Source organism: Globicephala melas, chromosome 2, assembly GCF_963455315.2.
Source record: "Globicephala melas chromosome 2, mGloMel1.2, whole genome shotgun sequence".
In the NCBI taxonomy this organism is placed as follows: Eukaryota; Metazoa; Chordata; class Mammalia; order Artiodactyla; family Delphinidae; genus Globicephala; species Globicephala melas.
The window spans coordinates 38,516,430-38,536,989 of NC_083315.2; the positions used below are offsets into that span (position 1 = coordinate 38,516,430).

Here is a 20,560-nt window from a genome sequence, read left to right on the forward strand (position 1 = left end):
AATAAACCAGCCCCAGGCAGGGTCACTGGAGGACAGTGTAAGGTGATGTGTTTGAAGCACCTATCACAGAACTAGTCACAAACATCACCTTCCCTGCTTCCCTCCTTCACAACCTCAGTGAATAAACCCAGCATTTACAGGCATCAACCCCAGGTGGGTGGGGACCCAGGGAGGTCAGGAGTCTAGAGGGGCAGCAGGAGCAGCTCTTCCTTCTATTAGGATCAGTGGTGATGCTGCTGTTTATGGGTCCCCACCACCCCCAGCCCGGGGCTGGACACCCTGCCTATGGGATCTCAGTCCCCTTCTCAGCCCCTTTGATGGCCAGCGGCCCTGAGCTCAGAGGGAGACACTCAAGCCAGGTCTGCTGACTGAAACTGGAGTCTCTCTAGAGCATCAACCCATGTGCTTCCCACGTGATTGTGCTTCCCTCCACTGAGAAGCTGGCTGGGCAGGAGGCAGGGAGCCCTGGAGAGGGGCCACAGCACACGCTGCCCTCTGGGGACTGACCCTCACCTCGGGGCCCACCCGGGAGGTAGGGGGGCCTCCCCATCTTTTCTCTCCCCTGGGGGCATCCAAACCCCAGAGCCAGAAGCAGGAAGTCTGGTTAGAGATTTCCTTTGGGAAAGCTTTTCCTCTGGGAATCCTTGTTCCTCTCCTTTCAAGGAAGCCTGAAACCCTGGAAGGAACCTTGGGCTGGGAGTCAGGGAGCCTGGGCTCACCTTCCAGGTCAGGCTGTACCACTGTACTAGCCCCCTCTGAGCCTCAGCTCAGTGGCTGAGCGAGGGCATCTAGAGGGTCCCTGGAGCAGCCGCCTAACCATGTTAAAGACCCAGCCCCTCTCACCACCTGCCAGTGTCCGCCCCGCCGGTTCTGACTGCAAGGCAGCCTGGGGGCGAGACGGCCCAAGGGCTCCACCTGGTGGCCACGCTCAGCCAAACATGCAGCCACACCCAGCAGCTTCCAGTGTTCATTAATTAATCTTAAGAGCAGAGGTCATGACCCTAAAACATGGGAGACAGGGCAAGAGAAAACCCAGAGAGATCAAGGTGCACCTCCCCAACCCTTCCCAGACCAGGCTTTCAGAGTCAGTGGTGCAAATGGAAGGTACCGCCATTGTAAATCTGTCTGAGTGTAAAGCACTGGAGTTTGGGGTCGGATGGGCCTGGACTTTAATCCCTGGGGTTCTTAACCTCACCTCGAGTCCCTCACCCATGCAGTGGGCTATTTAGGGCACATCCTGCAGGACTATGGCCCTCTCTCTGCATGAGCAGGCAGCCAAGGGAGATGGCAGGGTCAAGGCTGGATCCATGACAGGTGTCCACCTGGTGGTGCTCAGCCCTTAGGCCAGTGGCTCATCCATGGCTGCACATCACAATCACCTGCCGCTTGGGCAGTGCTTCTCAAAGCATGGTCCCCGGACCAGCAGCAGAACATCAACAGGGTACTTGTTGGGAATGCAGATTCCTGGGTTCCACCCCAGACCTTCTGAATCAGAAACTCTGGGATGGGGCTCAGCAGGCTCCAGGTGATGCTGGTGCTTGGTCCAGTGTGAGAACACAGTGCTTAGCTACTGGGGGGTGCTGAGAAAACTCCTCATGTGATTCAGATGTCTTAGGATTCAAAATCACCTGTGAAGGTCAAAATACTAACAGGTGCCTGCCTCACCCCCAGTCCCCCACCCTAACTTCCACCCCTAGGGAGTCTGGTTCAGTGGAGCCAAAGCAGGACCCAGTCAGGGATTAAAATAACAACTCTGCAGCTGATTCTACTGCACAGTCACTGCTCTGGTTTGGATCCTTCTCTCCATACCCTACTCATGCCCTTCCTTTAGAGAGCCAGGCCCTGCAGCAGAGGGCAGCAGTTCTCCTAGAACGCCAGGTTGTGTACAGGATAATCACCAGTTATCGAATTTGGAGGCTGCTTGAGCTGTGACAGGCATGGTCCTGGACACTTTGTTACAGCATCTCACAAGAACCCTATGAATTGTTAGAAGTTCCTGCTTTACAGATGGAGAAACTGAGGCACAGAGAGGTTAAGTAATTGGCCCTAGGTCACACAGCTACTAAATGGCAGAACCCAAATTTCAACCTAGTTCCCACAGACTCCAGAGTCCACCACCTTTGCTTCCTTATTTTACAAATGAGAGGTGGGATGACTTGCTGAAGGTCACCAGGGGTGGCACCCATCACTCCTCCTGTACCTTTGCCTGGAAGCTCACCAGTGCCCTGGAACCAGTTTCAAGATGGGATGAATGGACCTCTGAGTGGGTGTCACCCCCAGGAAATAATGCCACGCTCCCAGGAATAAATGCAACTGGAAAAGGAGGTGGAGGCAGGGTATTTGGGGTTTTTTGTTTTAAGTTTTATTTATTTATTTTTGGCTGCATTGGGTCTTTGTTGCTGTGCACAGGCTTTCTCTAGTTGCGGTGAGGGGGGCTTCTCTTTGTTGAGACGCGCGGGCCTCTCATTGCAGTGGCTCCTCTTGCTGCGGAGCATGGGCTCTAGGAGCAGGGGCTTCAGTAGTTTTGGCACGTGGGCTCAATAGTTGTGGCTCGTGGGCTCTAGAGCACAGGCTCAGTAGTTGTAGTGCATGGGTCCGCGGCATGTGAGATTTTCCCGGACCAGGGCTCGAACCCGTGTCCCCTGCATCAGCAGGTGGATGCTCAACCACCACGCCACCAGGGAAGCCCTGAGGCAGGGGTATTAATTAAGTCACAGGAACTTCTTCCTGGGCCCACAGGATTCAAGACATTAAGGAAATTGACACTTGTCCCTATCCTGGCTCAAGTGTTCGTTGTCTTCTCAGTGCTAGGTGGTGTCCACCAACACCCGACTCAGAGAGAAGAAAGAAAAAGACAAGAGGAGAAGCCGAGGGAGTAGAGAAAATATAGAGTCATTTTATTGCTAAAAATATTCTTCCAAAAACAAGGGCATTTTTGTTTTGAAGACACGAAGGTCTGTAGTCCTTGGGGAGGGGGCTGAATACCACCAGACGGGCAGTCCTCATAGTTCTCGAATTCTCCTGGAGATTCGGTAGAGCTCCATTGTTGCCCTGGCGTCTTCCACCGAGTTGTGTCCCGACACGCTGTCCTGCAGACACAGGTACAGAGTGGGGACTTGGGGTGCGGCTGAATCCAGGCGCCCATGTGACCCGGGCCTTCCCTGCTCACACCCTGACTTCCGGGACTGAAGTGGGTCAGTGGGTGAGTCTCCCCAGGCCTCTGACACCCTGGACTCAGCAGGTGGCTGGAGCAGGCCTGGCTTCACCCATTAGCACTAGACCCAGGCATGGCCAGGCACAGAATCCAGCATCCTGAGGGCCAGGCTGTGCCCTCCAGGCGCTTACAATCCGCTGGGTGTGGGCCGGGCACTGCAGACTTGGCCTCAGACCCAGAGGGGCTGAAGCAGTTCTCACAGGGAGCCCCAGGGCAGCGAGGAATGTGGACACAGATGTTTCTAAGGGGCTCCTTGCTCAGCACGTGAACAGGGCTCTTCAGTGAATCCACGTGCTGACACTCTGTCCTCGGTCCCTGGTGCCACAAGCGCAACAGAGGGGCCCGACCTCAGGCCCATCCCCTGTCTCCTACACGTTCCTGCTCCCCAGCCAAGCCGCCCCCCACTCCTCAGGCTGGGGCTCGGTCTCTCCCCTCCTCGGCGCCCCCTCTCTTGCCTCCTCCACTAAGACGCCCCCGTCACACTCCACTCAGACCTGGTGTCCTGCCTGCCCCCTGTCTTCCGTCCCTGCTCCAGGACACCTGCCCTCCCCTCTGTGGACACGCCCCACAGATGTGCTGATGCTCAGGTCTTGGGCCACCCTCCGTTCAACCACGAGTTTCTCAAGGATGGGCTGGGCCTTGCTCACCCGGGTGCTCAGCCTCTGGTCCAGCCTGGCCCAGAGCAGGTGCTTCATAAACGTCCACTGTGCTGGAAGGGCCCACGTGTGGCCGCAGCTCCTAGTGTCCAGCCCGCCTCCCTGGGCCCTTCCACCTCGGTGAGCTCCCAGGCCCCAGCACACGCCTGCCGGCTCCTGGAGACTGCTTTGCCTGTGGGTTTGAGCTCAGGGTCCCTCTCTCACTTTTGGAACCCCCCTCGTTGGATATCTGCCGCTTTCCTATCTGGGGGGGGCAATTCCAGAGGCTTCTGCCTGGGGCTCTGGGGGGGCCTGCTCTGTCTGTGGCTGCAAGTGCTGAGGAATTAGGGCCCCGGGAGCAGCATCAGTTCCTGCCTAAAGGGAGGTGTGTGTAAATAGTGCGGCTCCCTGGATACATCTGCGCTCTGTGCTCTACACCATTTCGCAGAGTTAGGCAGGGGGATTAAGCTTCAGTTACCCACAGGGAAACTGGCATGATTTTGAAAACACACAAAAACGCCTTGACTGGGTGCCTTCCCTTCCCTGCCGCTCATCCTCACTCTACCAGGGCTTCCTGGGTCAGCTCTCACATAAATGCCCTGCCCTCCTGGAGAAACCCCTACCCTCTCACACAGCCTCTCAGGACTAAGGGGAGGCTGAGCATCCTTGGGGCCAAATATTTGCTCCGCAGCTACTGGGAGACTTTACAGTCCTAGCGGGAAGGGCCAGGCCCCCAGAGCTGGCAATCCGGCCCCAGGCTGGGAAAGGGGTGGTCCTCACCTGGATGCGCCATCCAAGGAGGCGCTGGCTCAGCACGCGGAGGGAGACACGCCGGCAGTACAGCAGGCCGGCCTCACGCCAAAGAAGCTTGTCCGCGGCCGTGTCGTAGATGGCATAGTTCCTCATGTTCTCCTTCAGCGCCTTGAAGTCGTGCTTCAGGTCGTGACCCACCACCAGCTTGCCTTTCAGGAGCTGCAGGATCTGGCCAGGAAGACATGCACCCTACACGTCACGCAGGGCACTTCAGGTGGGTCTGGGGCAACTTGGTGCCATCACGGGGGGCTGGCCTGAGCTGTGTGACTATGAACAAAGTCCTCCTGGACTTGCTGTGTGACTATGAGCAAATCACCATCCCTCTCTGGGCTTGGAACATATATACCATCGATAAAATGAGGAGACTGGACCAGGCCCCTTCACCCTCAACAGTTTAGTGATGCCGGAAGGCCCATCCCAACTCCTTCCGTGGTTTCTGTGTGATAGCAATGGCCACGAGCCAGGCATTCGTTGTGCATCACATACATTATGTCGTTTAATCCTTTTAACAGCCCTCCTGTGGCAGGCGGGTTGACCTCCCAGAGATGCCCACTCCCTAATCCCCAGGCCCTGTGAACATGTTACACGGCAAGGGAAAATTAAAGTTGCAGATGGACTTGAGGTTGCTAATCAAATGACCTTAAAATAAGGAGAGTTTCTGGATGATCCAGGTGGGCCCAGCATAATCCCAAGGTCCTTATATGTGGAGGTCAGAGAGATCTGACATGTGAACTGGACAGGCTGCCTCTGGCTGTGGAAGTGGAGGAAGGGGCTGAGAGTTCGGAACAGGGGCGGCCATAGAAGCAGGCAAGGGCAAGGAAACAGATCCCCCTCCAAAGGCTCCAGAAATGAACACGGCCCTACTGACACCTTGATCTCAGCGCAGTGAGACCCACATCGGACTCCTGAACCACAGAAGCGTAAGACAATAAATTTTCGTTCTTTTAAACCACCCGGTCTGCAGTTCTGTTACAGCAGCCATAGAAAACCCATACAGCTATGAGGGAGGATTGTGTTTAACTGAATTTTGCAGTTGAAAAAACTAAAGTGCTAAGAAGTGGAGTCATTTACTCAAGGTGACTCTGATGAATTTAAAATATTTGCAGATTCCTTGACACTCCTCACAGAAAAGATGGAGTCTAATTCCCCTCACCTTGAATATGGGCCGGGCTGTGTGACATCTGATCTCTCTGTGGGGCCAGTGTCCCGGGAGCCCTGAGTTACCCTGAAGCCACCATGCTGGGGAGACCACCCTGACGTAGGGAGATGTGCCCAAGGCCCCCAGCACCAGCCACAGCACAGGTGGGTGAGCGAACCATTCTGTGATTCTAATCCCGAGCCTGCCAGGTGCCTCAGCCAACCAGCTGTCCCCGTCTGCCGAGCCCTGCCCAGATTGCGGATGCCTGAGCGACATAAATATTGACACTGTTTGGAGCACTACGTTTTGGGGTGACGTGCTAAGCGTCATTAGATAACTGAGACAAGTCACACGGTTAGTTCGTGGCAGGGCCAGCCCTCAAAGCCAGCTTATCACCACCACATTATGCTGAAAAAGCCGCCTGCTCCAGGCCTCCGCCAGCCCAGCTGCCAAGCTGCAGAGGGCAGCCCTCAGGGTGCCCCAGTCCTGTGCCCTGCACGTATGCCCAGGCCTCCGTTCTCACCTCCTCTCCCACGGTGGCCCTATGGAGAGCCTCAATCATTGGCCACACAGGTGGGTCACCTTTCCTTCCCTTGGCTGCCACTGGGGAGGACGGAAGGGGGACCTTGGAGCGAGCTGTACCAGGCGCCAGCTGAAGGGCAGCTCATGGGCATCTCAGGCCCCCCTAGGACAGCTCTCCGGCAGCCTTCATCTCTTCCTCTGTGCCCGAGGAAGGAGCCCTCTGGATGGCTAACACCGTCCGGTGTCCTGCTTCTGCTTCTAGTGGCTTCCCCAGACATCCCATGGGGTGTTTGACTTGCTCCCCCTTGTGGCCACTTTGCAGAAAGAAGCTAAGGCTCCAAGAAGTGAGGTGACCTGTCCACGGTCACAGCACTGGAGGCAGAGCCGGTCCATCCACCGTCAACAGGTAATGTCACAAGCCTGCCCCACTGGTACCATGGTTTTCTTGGGGTCCTCCTCTGGACAGACCCTCACCCAACCTAGGGACTGGAGAAAGCACTCAAAGAATAAAGCTGGGCCACTCCTGAGGGACACCAGTTCTTGTCACACTTGGGCTTAGGAATCCCCTGGTGAATCTCACCAAAATCTGGATTCGGATGTGGGATTCTACATTTCTAACAGGTGGTGCTGATTCTGCTGGTCTGTGGGTCACCCTGAGTAGTAAGGGCACACAACCTCAGAGCAGCAGCTCGAGGGGAATCCTACGTGTGGAGGAAAGGGCTCGGGCAGCACACAGGGGATAGGTAGAGGCCCAGGGCCAGTGGATGTGGCTGTGCTGGGCAACCGTAGGTCACACGCCTTTCCTTGCTGACATCCTTTATGTTTCTGAACAATGGGGCCTGTTTTCCTGTCTATGAGCTGACTCAGGGCCAGTTCACACAAAGCTCTGAGGGGACTGTGCCACCCTAGAGTCAGCCACAGCAGCCGGTCCCACGCGTAAGAGGGCCAAGTCATTGTGAGGCAGATTCCTGGGAAATTCATCACTTCCCGAGCCCCAGGGTCCCGGTGGTGGCGGGGGGAGAGGGGTACATTCAGGACCATGAGACTCATCATGAGACAAATAAAATAAGAGGTGGACAAGCAGAAGGAAGGAAGAAGTAGGGAAAGGAGGAGAACAGTCTGTTTAGCAGAGAGATGCCAACTCTTCAGGACAAAGATGCCGGGCACCGGGTAGGGAAAGGCTGCTGCAACTCGCTATGTGATCTCAGGGAGGTTGAAGACGGTCTCTGGGCTTCAGTTTCCCCATTTGTAAGGTGAGGGCCTGGCGACGTGAGCCTCCACGGACTTTCTGTGGCAGGGCTGGGAGGGAAACCCAGGGTGGTGTGGAGGTGCCAGCTGGAGGGGCCTCAGGGCTGTGTGACCTGCTGGCTTCGGACCTGCCCTGAATCAGTGTCATGAGGCGGGCGTGTCAAACACAGGGGAGGGAGGCTCAAATTCCTGGAAAGAACTGGAGTGGGTGGGGAAAGGGACATGCATCGATCTGTTCTCATTGCCTGGCACTAGGCCAGGTACTTTCCTCACCTCATCATGGGGCCTCTCAACAAGAGTGTGTCATTTTATAGTGAAGTGTCTTAGTGTCATTTTATAGTAAAGGGGGTTGTGGATCAGAGAGGGTAAGAGGCTTGCACAGGTCACACAGCTGGTGAGTTGATTGCTGAGATGCAGTGTCCGGATCTGCCTGACCCTGTCACTATTATCACAGTTGTTATTATTACTACCTACTGAGAACCTAGGGATTATATTAGCATTATTAATTTCAGGGTGGAAATTAATAATTTCTACTGCTGGGCCCATGACGGCACTCACTGAAGATTTCTTGAATCATGAATATGGCCCCTATGAGGCGGGGATTGTCATACCATCTTACCAACAGGGAAAGGGCGGTGCCAGTGGTGTGTACCCATGTCACATGCAGAGGAGTGACAGGCCCTGGTGTTTGCCCGAATTCTCTTTCCACTGTGTTTTCCCTCTAGTCCAGGTATTTACCAGGCCTGATCAAAAAAATCACCTGAGACCCTTGTTAGAAATCCAGAGGGCAGGGCGCTACTCCAGACCTGCGGAATCAACATCGCCAGGGGAGGGGCATTAGCAAATGTTCCAGGGTATTCTTCCCATCTGCCAAGTTTGGAAATCCCGGCACGGATGCCTGTCCAGCCCCTTAGAGCCCGCTGCTCCCATCATGCATCCATTCTTCCATCTGCCCGTTCATTCATTCCTGGCTGCCAGGAGACGTGATTATAAGGGACTCTGAAGAATGTTGCCCTTGTGAAGGCCCAGGTCCCCTACTGGCATCTTCAGGAGTGACCCTGGTCCCCCTCTTTCCTTCTGTCCCCTGCCAAGCTCTCTGGGTACCCCTGCCCCCAGCTTCTGTCTGCTTACCCGGGGTAAACCTGGATGACGAAGTCATCCTCCTCCATCTGGCTGAGCCCCAGAGAGACCTGCCAGGTGGCAGGGCCCCAACAGGGCACTCCAACACAGGCAAGGGCTACAGCACTGGTACAGCTGAAACCAGTCCCTGTTCACAAGCTACTGTGGCTTCCTTTCTGTTTCCCACCTAAACCACGATGCCACACAAGATTTAGTTTCTTTATCTGCAAACTAAGAGTGTCATTATCATTCCCCAATCCCAGTCATGGGCTGGGTGCTACTCAGCATACCAGGTTAACATTAAAAGAGCATTTACTTACAAAAATGAGTTACAGTCTACGGACAATTACCGTTAGATTAAAAAATGAATTAAAAGAGCATTGACCTGTCAGGTGAGAGCCCTGCATCTGAGCACTGAATTGTAGCCCAGCTTGCTGTGTGTCCTTAGCAAGTCACTGCCCCTCTCTGGACCTTGGTCTCCTCGCAGGTTCCTTCCTGTGCTGACAGTCTAATTTGTGGGGCTCTCTGTAGAACAGGGTTCTCAGCCTTGGGACAACTAACAGTTGGAGCCAGATACTCCTTTGGTGTGAGTGTGTGTCCTGTACATTGTAGGATGTTCATTCAGTACCATCCCTGGCCTCAAGCCACTGGATGTCAGTAGCAGCCTTCTGCACCTCACTTATGACAATCAGAAGTGCCTCCAAATCCTCCTGCACTGTTGGTGGGAATGTAAATTGATACAGCCACCATGGAGAACAGTATGGAGGTTCCTTAAAAAACTACAAATAGAACTACCATACGACCCAGCAATGCCACTACTGGGCATATACCCTGAGAAAACCATAATTCAAAAAGAGTCATGTACCAAAATTTTCATTGCAGCTCTATGTACAATAGCCAGGACATGGAAGCAACCTAGGTGTACATCAATAGATGAATGGATAAAGAAGATGTGACACATATATACAATGGAATATTACTCAGCCATAGAAGGGAACGAAACTGAGTTATTTGTAGTGAGGTGGATGGACCTAGAGACTGTCATGCAGAGTGAAGTAAGTCAGAAAGAGAAAAACAAATACCATATGCTAACACATATATATGGAATCTAAAAAAAAAGAAAGAAAGAAAAAAAATGGTCAGAAGAACCTAGGGGCAAGACAGGAATAAAAATGCAGACCTACTAGAGAATGGACTTGAGGATACGGGGAGGGGGAAGGGTAAGCTGGGACAAAGTGAGACAGTGGCATGGACATATATACACTACCAAATGTAAAATAGATAGCTAGTGGGAAGCAGCCGCATAGCACAGGGAGATCAGCTCGGTGCTTTGTGACCGCCTGGAGGGGTGGGATAGGGAGGGTGGGAGGGAGGGAGATGCAAGAGATATGGGGACATATGTATATGTATAACTGATTCACTTTGTTATAAAGCAGAAACTAACACACCATGGTAAAGCAATTATACTCCAATAAAGATGTTAAAAATAAATAAAATAAAATAAAATAAGGGCTTCCCTGGTGGTGCAGTGGTTGAGAGTCCGCCTGCCAATGCAGGGGACACGGGTTCATGCCCCGGTCCAGGAAGATCCCACATGCCGCGGAGCGGCTGGGCCCGTGAGCCATGGCCGCTGAGCCTGCGCGTCCGGAGCCTGTGCTCCGCAACGGGAGAGGCCACAACAGTGAGAGGCCCGTGTACCGCAAAAAATAATAATAATAATAATAAAATAAAATAAAAATATCTGATCTTACTGTAAAAAAAAAAAAAAAAGAAATGCCTCCAGATATTGCTAAATGCTTCCAGATATCGCCTCCGGATTTGCCCTTGTAGGCAAAATCACAGTGCACTGAGAACCACCGTTCTGGATGACAGTGAGACCTATAGGCATCAGAAGATAACAAGGCAGTTACCTTGCATTATAAAAGCAATGTCATCCTATTACAAAAAATAAAAAACAGAAAAGGGGTGAGGGGAGCCCCCCCAAAATCCTAGTGCCTCGTGGCTGCATGGGCCCTGGGTGGACTGGGGGCCTCAGTGGCTCCCTGGAGCCAGCCTGGCTTCTATGGCCTGGTCTATGGCTCACTGCTAGCCGGGCCCACGTGCAGGAAGAGACAGACTGGCGAGCCACCTTTGAAAAAGGACTGCAAGAAACCAATGCCTGGTGAGCTGGTGGCTTAGCTGAGAGGTGTCGCCTGGACTTGTGGGGTCTGATAAATGGCTAATAGGCTTCTGCCCTTTGGGGGCTCCCCAGCGTAGCTTGGGATCTGTGAGCCTGGTCTTTGGGATTAAACTACTGTGGGTGATGAGTGAGGTCAAGGTGCCTCAGCGTCCTCGTTCATGAAAACAGATGATGGTGGTTGCCTCATACCACAGCTTCACTCCAATGCTGCTCCGACACTACCTGTTCATACATCAGGCACTTAGCATTCACAGCCCGCATTTACACACTTTGATCACAGGATCAGAACATCACAAAGCAAGCCCTCAGGCCAGAAGTTGAGTCTCTGCTCCACCCCTTTCTTGGACAATTTGCTCAACCTTGTGCCTAAGTTTGCTCATCTGTGAAATGGGGTGATGATACTAGTTAACTACCTCCCGGGGTTGTGGTGGGGCGTAAAGGTAGTGGGGGTATGAAAAGTGCTTAGAACAGGGCCCGGACATGATGCTGGATACACCTGTGCTGCTTCATCACCCCTGTGTTACAGAGGATCCTACTGAGGGGCACAGAGAGGTTTAGCAACAAGCCGGAGGACGCAGGGCAATCAGGTGGCAGAGCTGGGATTGGACCCACATCCAGCCAAGTCTAAAGACAGTTTGCTAAAAGTCCGCATGCCCCAACTAAAGATCCTGCATGCCACAATGAAGATCCAGCGCAGCCAAAATAAATAATAAATAATAAAATAAATAGATAGATAATTTTAAAAAATAAATCAAGACAGTGCTTGCTCCCTGCCCCCTGGGCTGTACGTGTATTACTGTATCTTGACAGCAAAGGCCAACACGAGGGCAGAGGCAATTCTCTTCCACGCAGCTGCCAGAACTCTTGTATGATGAAAATCAATTCAACTCCAATCCCACAAACATTCTCAGGGCACCTTCTATGTTCAAAGCACAATATCCAACCTGGGGCAGATAAAGTACATGGCAGGAGCTGTGGAGCTAGACAGACCCGTGTGTGTGGCTAGGCAAGCTCTAAAGCGTGTGGGCTATGGGAATTCCCTGGAGGTCCAGTGGTTAGGACTCAGTGCTTCCACTGCAGGGGGCACGGGTTCTATCCCTGGTTGGGGAACTAAGATCCCGAAAGCCAGGCAGCGCGGCCAAAGAAAGAAAGGAAGTGTGTGGGCTATAGCAAGGAGGGTGAGACCCCCAGGGGGTTAGAGTTGTGGGTGGGGAGGGTGAGGGGGTCGGGCAGGGCCTCACACAGGACTCCTCTGGCCTGGGCCTGCCAGAATGGCAGTATTTCTAGGGAAAGGGATGGGGGATGGGAGAGAGTAGGGTTGGGTCTGAAGCACAGTGGGCGATGGCTGAGCTGAGAGAGAAGACAGAAAATGTAGGTATGTGGTACTTAGAGGACCATGGACGTTGGGTTGCCGGACCTTAGGCAATGGGAGCCTTGGAGGTACTTGAACCAGGGGGTGGGGATGGGAGCGGGGGCTATGATCTGAGCCAGGCCTGGGGAAGTGTCTCTGGCAGCAGGGTAGAAGACGGGGGCAGGGAGCATACATTGTGCAGCAGGCAGAAAACGAGGGCCAGAATCTAAGACCGAGGTTCTCAAGGGAAGCTGGAGAGGGGACGGGTTGTAAAATCTGACTTTCTGCCTTGTTCTCTCCACAGGCACGTTGATGACCTTCAGCCATGAGCCAGGCACTGTGCTTAGGGATACAGACGACATCACTACACCCAACCTACACAAGGCCAGGAAGGAGGCATTAGTACTCCCCATTCACTGATGAGAAAACTCAGGCTCAGAAAGTTTCAGTAACTTGCCAAAGGTCACACAAACCAGTAAGTGATGGAGCAGGAAATGTGAACCGCAGATGTGGTTCCAAAGAGCTGCCCGGTCTTTAGATCCCCGCCTCCCTCCTCGAATGGCTGTTAAGTGCCTACTCTGGACGGCACTCCGTGTTACACACTGGAAGGGCCTGGTATAATCTCCAACTGAGAAACAAAAGCATTTTGGCACCAAGTCTGGATGAGGACCAAGGTGTCCTGACTCCCAGGCCAGTGCTGGAGGGCGTCCAGGGAATCGCATTTCTCTTCTGCCCTTTCTGCTGCTGGGATGGGGAGGGAGGCCGGGGAGGAGAAGGGACGGGGCCAAGCCGCCCACCTGACTGCTCCGTGGGGCTCTGAGTGTGGGCAGCTCCATGTAGTATCCCTGGGTCTCCCATCGGCACCTAAAGCACGCCACCTTTCTTCGTGTTGCCCTCCCCTTCTCAGTGACTCACCTTTGTTCTCCTCTGTCCTAATGTTTCCTTCTTTCCGATCTTCTGGATGCTACTGATGACTAAGACACTGCTCCCTGGGGTCTCTGACTCTTTTCTCTGCTGCCATCTCTTTCCTCACTCCCATCCGTCTCCCCAGCACCCCCGTTCAGGTTTTCTTGACAGTGGTTTTCCTGCCATGCTATTGCTCAAGAATCTTCAGTGGCTCTCTATGGCCCACTGAGTTGCATACACAGACTCCTCCCTCCCCTTTGGCAAATAGCACCAGCCTCATGGAGCCTTTCCAGGACCACCCTGATGTACTCTGCCCCCTCCTCAGGGCTCCTTAGTACCCTCTTAGTACCTCTAGAACAGTGCTGTCCAATAGAAAGAAACATAACGTGAGCCACATACGTAATTTTAAATCATCACCAGCCATATTTTAAAAGGTAAAGAGAAATAGGTGAAATTAGTGTTACTGTTTTATTTAAACTAATATATAAAAATATATAAAATACTACCATTCTACATATAATCTATATTTTTAAATTATTGAAGTACTTTATGGTTCTTTTTTCATTCAAGTCTTTGAAATCCAGCGCATATTTTACACTTACAGCACATCTCAGTTCAGACAGACCAGCCACTTTTCAGGTGCTCACCTGTCACCCGTAACTGGTGGGACCCTACTGGACACACAGCTCTAGAGGTTTTGAGCCTTCCACATTCTAGTTATCTGAACTTGTGCGAGTTGCTTAGTGTTATGGGTTGAATTGCGTTCCCCCTCAAATTCATTTGTTGAAATCCTAACCCCAACCACCTCAAAATGTGACTTATTTGGAAATAGGGTCATTGCAGACGTTATTGTTAGGATGTCATAATGGAATAGGTTGAGTCCCTAACAAATACAACCGATATCCTTATAAAAAGGGGAAATTTGTGAGACATGCACACAGGGAGAATGCCATGTGAATATGAAGGCGAAGATTGGGGTGACATTTCTCCAAGCCAAGGAACATCAAAGATGGCCAGCAAATTGTCAGAAGCTAAGAGAGAGACAGAGAACAGGTTTTCCCTTGCAGCCTTCAGAAGGAACCAGCCCTGCTGACACCTAGATCTGGGACTTCTAGAACTAGTCTCTAGAACTGTGAGAGAAGACATTTCTATTGTTTAAGCCACCCACTTTTTGGTACTTTGTTTCAGCAGCTCTACCAAATCACTGTTTAGTTCAAGAGAGCCTCAGTTTTCCTCATCTGTAATATGGGGACAACAAGGAAAGAAACCTAACAGCTAACAGTTTTTTAGTACTTATATAGGCACTCTCTCCAGGCCCTTTTCCAATCCTCACAATAATCCTGTGAGATTGCTGCTGTCATCACCCCCATTTTCTTTTCCAGATGGTGAAATGGGGTACAGAGAGGGTGAGGAACTTGCTCAAGGTAACTTAGCAGGTAAGGAACAAAGCCAGGATTCAAACTTGGCCCTCTTAGCTCTGAGCTAACAGCTCCTGAAGACACTTTTGGCAGACTGTTTTGTGAGGCATGAGCTCCTGGATGGAGCTCAGGAGAGCATCCAGTGAGTAGCCAGTGCTCAGAAAACAGGGGCTATTGTTGTGGGCTTATCTCCGGCACCTGGAGCCTGGCACATGTGCAGTATTTGGGACTGAGGTGAACCTCAGTTCTTTGTGTTCTTCATGAACTTCCCCAGGGTGAGTTCACCTTCCCATGAATGACCAACCCTGGTGCTGAGTGGCTGAGTTTCGTTTTCTTCTAGTGATTCAGAGAAACAGAAAGTAGACTGGAGATGTCACAAGTTGAAGGGGAAGAGAATGGGAGATTTTGGTGTGCCACACCCATCTCTATGAGTGGATGGCCTGTGGTGGGTCTGGGAGCAAGCTCTCCCTGAGCTCCGTGGACTCTGGCTGGCCTGTCCTTCAGGACCAGGAGGGCGCCCTGCCGAGCGCCCAGCCAGTGAGGGCCTCCACCCAGGACCCGTCCCCCATTTCCCCCACAGGGCTCCCCAGAGGTAGCTGGTATAGAGGAAAGAAGGAGGAATCTAGCCCCCAAATCAGTATGCAGGGAACAGCAGGCAGGACTCAGCTTCCCCATCGTAAGACCAGCAAGGTGTACCAGATGCCCCGAAGGCTGCTCCCAGACACGAGTCTAAGGTTGTCTGATGGCAGGAAGCCTCCTCAGGGATGTGATGGACACACCAACGTGTTTCTCATGCTCTGGTGCTCCCCACGCATGGGTGGCAGGGAATCTGACATGGCTGGGGTCACAGGTCACAGCTCCGGCAACCAGGGGAGGTGCTGGGGAAGTGTGTATGTGTGTGTGTGTGGGGGGTATATGTGTGTTGGCCTGGATGGCATATGGCCCTTCTCTTACCTCCAGCCTGGCCACGGCAAACGGGGTGGCCCCCTCCATGTTCTGAGCTGTGATCCCGCTGACGGGGGTTCTGTAGTCGGTGATCTCGCCCTCAGGCCGGATGAACTTGTCGTAGAGCACGGTGCCGTGGTAGTCTACGAGACTGCAGCGAGCCAAGCCACTCTCCCTGAAGGGCCCCAGCCCCACCATCTCGCAGTCCATGGCCACCACATCTGTGCCTCTTGCCATGTTCCACCGGGACCCTCAGATGTGCTGGAGAGGGGGCGGCAGGAGGGGCATCACATGAGGGCCAGCTGAGACCCCAGGCGTCCTCAGCCACCTCCCAGCCAGCCTACACCCTCTGCCCTGCCCTTTGTCACAAACACCACCTGGCACAGACGGAAGTTGGCCTCTTGCCACCCCAACTGGCTTCTTCAGCCGGCAGTCCCAGGGCCTCTCTCTGGTCCCGTCCGGCAGCCTCAGGACCAGGATATCCCCTCCCAGCACCTCCCCTGGCTGCTACCCCGGAGAATGCCTTGAACCCACCACCCTGTCTCCCACTCTTACCGGCCTGCCTCTCTGGTGCCCCTTCTCAGCTACTGCAGTTGCTCTTAGCAGTGACTCATCTCTGACTTCAAGCCGGGAATCCTGACCCTGTTTCAGTTTCTGGTTTGGTATCAAGTGAAATCAGGGGCGGGAGGCGGGGCACGTGGACTGGGCTGCTTCATCTCCTCGGCCGGCTCGGGAGCTCAGTGTCCTGAGTCAGAATTGACCAAGCTTGCCGGCTCCTTGTCTGGGTGTCCCATCTTTGCCCCTGCCCTCCACCTAATCGCTCAAGCCCTCCCCCTCCTCGGATGACGCAGCTGATGTGGACGGAGTGGATTGCAACATCTGTCTTTCATTTCTCACCCTCTGCCTGGGGAATAAACATCCCCAGGACTGGAGCCCAGGGAATGTCCCACAACTTCCGGGGCCACCACCAATCTGACAACTCTGTGAGGTTTTTTTTTTTTTTTTTAAATATTTATTTATTTATTTATTCGGCTGCACCAGGTCTTTGTTGTGGTATGCAGGCTCTTAGTTGTGGCATGCGGGATCTAGTTCCCTGACCAGGGATCGAACCCGAGACCCCTGCATTGGGCGTATGGAGTCTTAACCAATGGACCACCAGGGAAGTCCCCCTGTGAGGTCTTTTATGGGGGCAGGGAGAGCTGGCTCTTGGGACACTGAGGTTATTTATTGGGAAGGGCAGGAGAAGGTTGGGGTGCAAGAGGGGCTAGCCCCCACTGCCGACCCAGTAAAGCCCTATGGCCTCTATTGGCTCAGGGATGCCTCAGAAAGGGTCATTAGTCTGCCCTCGACGTGCTCTGCCTCCAGCTGGACTGACACTGTCTTGAGGACAAGGAGAAGCAGGCCTGGAGGGAGCCCCACCAGCCCGGCCATATTTCCCAGGGGCAACGCTCTCCCAAGCTAGAACTTTGACCCGTTAGAACAATGCCTAACACACAGGGAGCACTCAACATTTATTGAATAAATGAATGAGTTACATCCGGGGCAAAAATAGAATCAGCTTTAATGAGGAAATTGTCCATTATATACTGTGGTGAGTTGAGCGCTCCCATCTTGCCTCCTACCCCAGATCCATATGGAACAAGCTTTGAGCTGTCGAGCTGAATCTGACAGCCCCCCGTTGTCACAAAGATTTGTGGCTTGGAAAGGAATTTCCCCAGGTTCTCGGTGTTTTCACCAAGTGACATCCAGCTTCATTTAACAGACCTCAAAAAGAAAACCAGATACTGACATACGTTTAAAGGATAAGTCATTGTTCCTGTTTGTCGCTCAACTGGTGGGAAGTTGAGTTAGAAGAGGTTATTTGGGGTTCCCATTCTGAATGAGCTACTTTTTCTTGAATTCAGGCTGTCTGGGAATTTTTTGTTTCTCAAATGCATAAAGGATTGTCACCCTGATTTAGGGGGAGAGGAAGCAAAATTCCCGTTACTTTAAAGGAACATGCATTGAAAAGGTAACCCCCTAAAGATCCAATTGGAGGTTTCTGTTTCTACAGTCCCCGTAGGACCCCATGCACCCTCTGGTGATCGGCCCACATCAACATCCCCACTACAGGCCTCACCCCCTCTCTTCCACTGGCCACCTCAGGACTCAGGCAGAACACGTACTCACCCCTGCGATTCTTTTCCCCACGGGTCCTAAACCTGCTCCGTGGTCAACTCCAAACCTGCATCTTCCAGTCTTCTCTGCATTTCTCCTTTTCTACCCACACCCTACCCCAGTCCTCACCTGCCCTACCTCCATCTTCATGCCCTGCTCTAAATTATCCTTCAAATCTTACCAGATTAAGTTCTCCAAAATCGAATCTCTTACACTGTCATGGCACTTTGCTCAAGAACCTAGTGATTTCCTGCTGTCCAAAAAAAAATAAACAAACCTCAACTCCCACGCAGTCCCCAAGACCCTCTTACATCTGTCCCACCTGCCTTTCCAATCTCATCTTGCACCACTATCCAATCTAAGACTCTTTTTTAGGTTTTGACCTAAATTGATGGCCTTCCGTGTGTTCACATGTTGACTCCTTCAGAAGAGATCAGTCATTCCATAATTCATTTATCACGTGCTAAGCCCTAGGGTTAGCAGGGGTACAATCAGGTCTGTGCCTTCAGGTCAAGGAGATGTACAGTCGTGCTACAAGGTCAGCCCCTGTCCCACACCTTCAATTAGCACCTCCTTCTCACCTCCTTCCTGCACACTGGCTTCTTCTCTGTCCCCAGAGCCTGGGCATTTGCTGTGCCAGTCTGGAAAGCTCTTCCTCCAGGTTATCTATCCAGTTTTCTCCCTTTCCCTCAGGTCTCCCACCAAGGCCTTTCTTGGCCTCTATTTAAAACTACACCCTCATCCCCTTCCCAGGTTTCTTCTATAAGAATTGATGCCATCTGAGATACCACATATTGTACTTGTTCACTTACTGTTCCCCCTCCCACTTGCACCTGGAACCCTGCCTGGATCACACTGAATTTTTTCAAATGTATTGTGTGCTCTGAGGTTGGACACAAACATTGGTAACAGCCTAGGAGAGGAATGCCTGACCCCAGCCAGGGGGATGGGATGGGGATTTCCTAGTGGGGATGCTTCCCAGGTTTAACTGGTGTCACTCATTGGCCAGACCAATCCACAAATTTCCTTGGGTAAGGGGGAAAGTGAGTCATTCAGGGCAAACCTCTCAGCCTTACAAGACACGCATCCTGCCAGTTGGCCCACCTGCAGTGCCTGTAGCAGGTTGAAGGCTGCCACTGTATGGCCTTCTCTGAACCCCCAGCATAGGACACAGGCCGAGTGGATGAATCATAACGGTGGGTCAGATACCTCTCCCTACAGGCAACCTGCCCTTTGAAATCCAGCTCAACTGCCTCCAACCTCAGCTGGTCACGTACCCCTAAAATGTGTATGTGAATTTCTAAATTATATACCACAGATGGAAACACCTCAGTCAAATATCGGCAATTTAGTGTGGTTCAACTTAAAACATGTCAAACTGTGCTATGGAATACTGTTTTTTTCTTTTGTTTTGTTTTTTTTGTGGCTGTGTCGGGTCTTAGTTGCAGCACACGGGATCTTAGATGAGGTGTGCGGGCTCAGTAGTGGCAGTGCGTGGGCTTAGTTGCCCTGCGGCATCTGGGATCTTAGTTCCCCAACCAGGGATTGAACCCGTGTCCCCTGCATTGGAAGGAGGATTCTTAACCACTGGACCACCAGGGAAGTCCCTGGGATACATTTTTTAAAACATAAAAAAGAATGTGTTAAAAATAAACTATATACTAATAAATATGTGAAAAAGATACTCAACATTACTAATCATCAGGGAAATGCAAATCAAAACCACAACGAGGTATATCACCTCACACCTGTCAGGATGACTATTACCAAAAAGACCACAAATAACAAGTGTCGGTGAGGATATGGAGAAATTAGAACCCTTGTGCACTGTTGGTGGGAATGTAAAATGGTGCAGCCACTGTGTAAAACAGTATAGAGATTCCTCAAAAAAATGAAACACAGGGAATTCCCTGGCAGTCCAGTGGTTAGGACTTGAGCTTTCACTGTTGTGGGCCAGAGTTCAATCCCTGGTCGGGGGAAACTAAGATCCTGCAAGCCACGGTGCGGCCAAAAATAAATAAATAAACAAACACAATTACCATGGTCCAGCAATCCCACTTCTGGATGTATACCCAAAAGAATTGAAAGCAGGGTCCTGGAGAGACATAGCAGCATTACTCACAATAACCAAGAGGGAGAAGTAACCCAAATGTCTGTTGATGGATGAATGAACAAAAGGTGTCATATACATACAAATGAATTATTATTTAGCCTTAAAATGGAAGGAAATTCTGACACATACTACAACCTCGGGGACAAACTCTGAGGACGTTATGTTAAGTGAAATAAGCCAGACACAAAAAGGCAAATACTGTAGGATTCCACTTACATGAGGTACCTAATCAAATTCATAAAAACAGAAAGAACGGTAGTTGCCGTTGGAAGAAGGAGGGAATGAGGAGCTATTGTTTAATGAGTATAGAGTTTCAGTTTTGCAAAATAATACAGTTCTGGAGACGGGTTGCACAACATTGTGAATATATTTAACACTACTTAACTCTACCCTTAAAAATGGCTAAGATGGTAAATTTTATATTGTGTATTTTATATTTAAAACTAAAAAAAGTTTTTAAAAATAAAAAAAGTGAGTATATACCTTCAAAGAGAAAGAAGTTTAATAAACTTGTGCTCTGTATTAGGGCAGTTATAAGATTTTCAAAAATAAACTATAGTGGGAAGCAGCCGCATAGCACAGGGAGATCAGCTCGGTGCTTTGTGACCACCTAGAGGGGTGGGATAGGGAGGGTGGCAGGGAGACGCAAGAGGAAGGAGATATGGGGATATATGTATATGTATAGCTGATTCACTTTGTTATAAAGCAGAAACTAACACACCATTGTAAAGCAATTATACTCCAATAAAGATGTTAAAAAAAATAAAGGAAAAAAAATAATTAACTATAAATTCGGTAGTAT

General features: G+C 51.5%; 1 protein-coding gene across 2 annotated transcripts; it reads right to left on the reverse strand.

Moving 5' to 3' along the window:
* Positions 1-2,934: 2,934 nt before the first annotated feature.
* ISG20 (interferon stimulated exonuclease gene 20) lies at positions 2,935-16,236 on the reverse strand. Of its 2 annotated transcripts, none has more exons than XM_030878667.3 (4): positions 16,044-16,236; positions 15,498-15,749; positions 4,630-4,830; positions 2,935-3,089 (listed from the first exon to the last, which is right to left on the reverse strand). In XM_030878667.3, exons 2-4 carry the CDS (start codon positions 15,723-15,725, stop codon positions 3,003-3,005), a joined length of 516 nt encoding a protein of 171 aa, XP_030734527.1. In that variant the 5' UTR covers positions 15,726-15,749; positions 16,044-16,236; the 3' UTR covers positions 2,935-3,002. The 2 variants fall into 2 exon arrangements, with proteins under 2 accessions (XP_030734527.1, XP_060149512.1); XM_060293529.2 differs by lacking the exon at positions 16,044-16,236 and adding an exon at positions 15,866-15,944.
* Between the last annotated feature and the right edge of the window lie 4,324 nt (positions 16,237-20,560).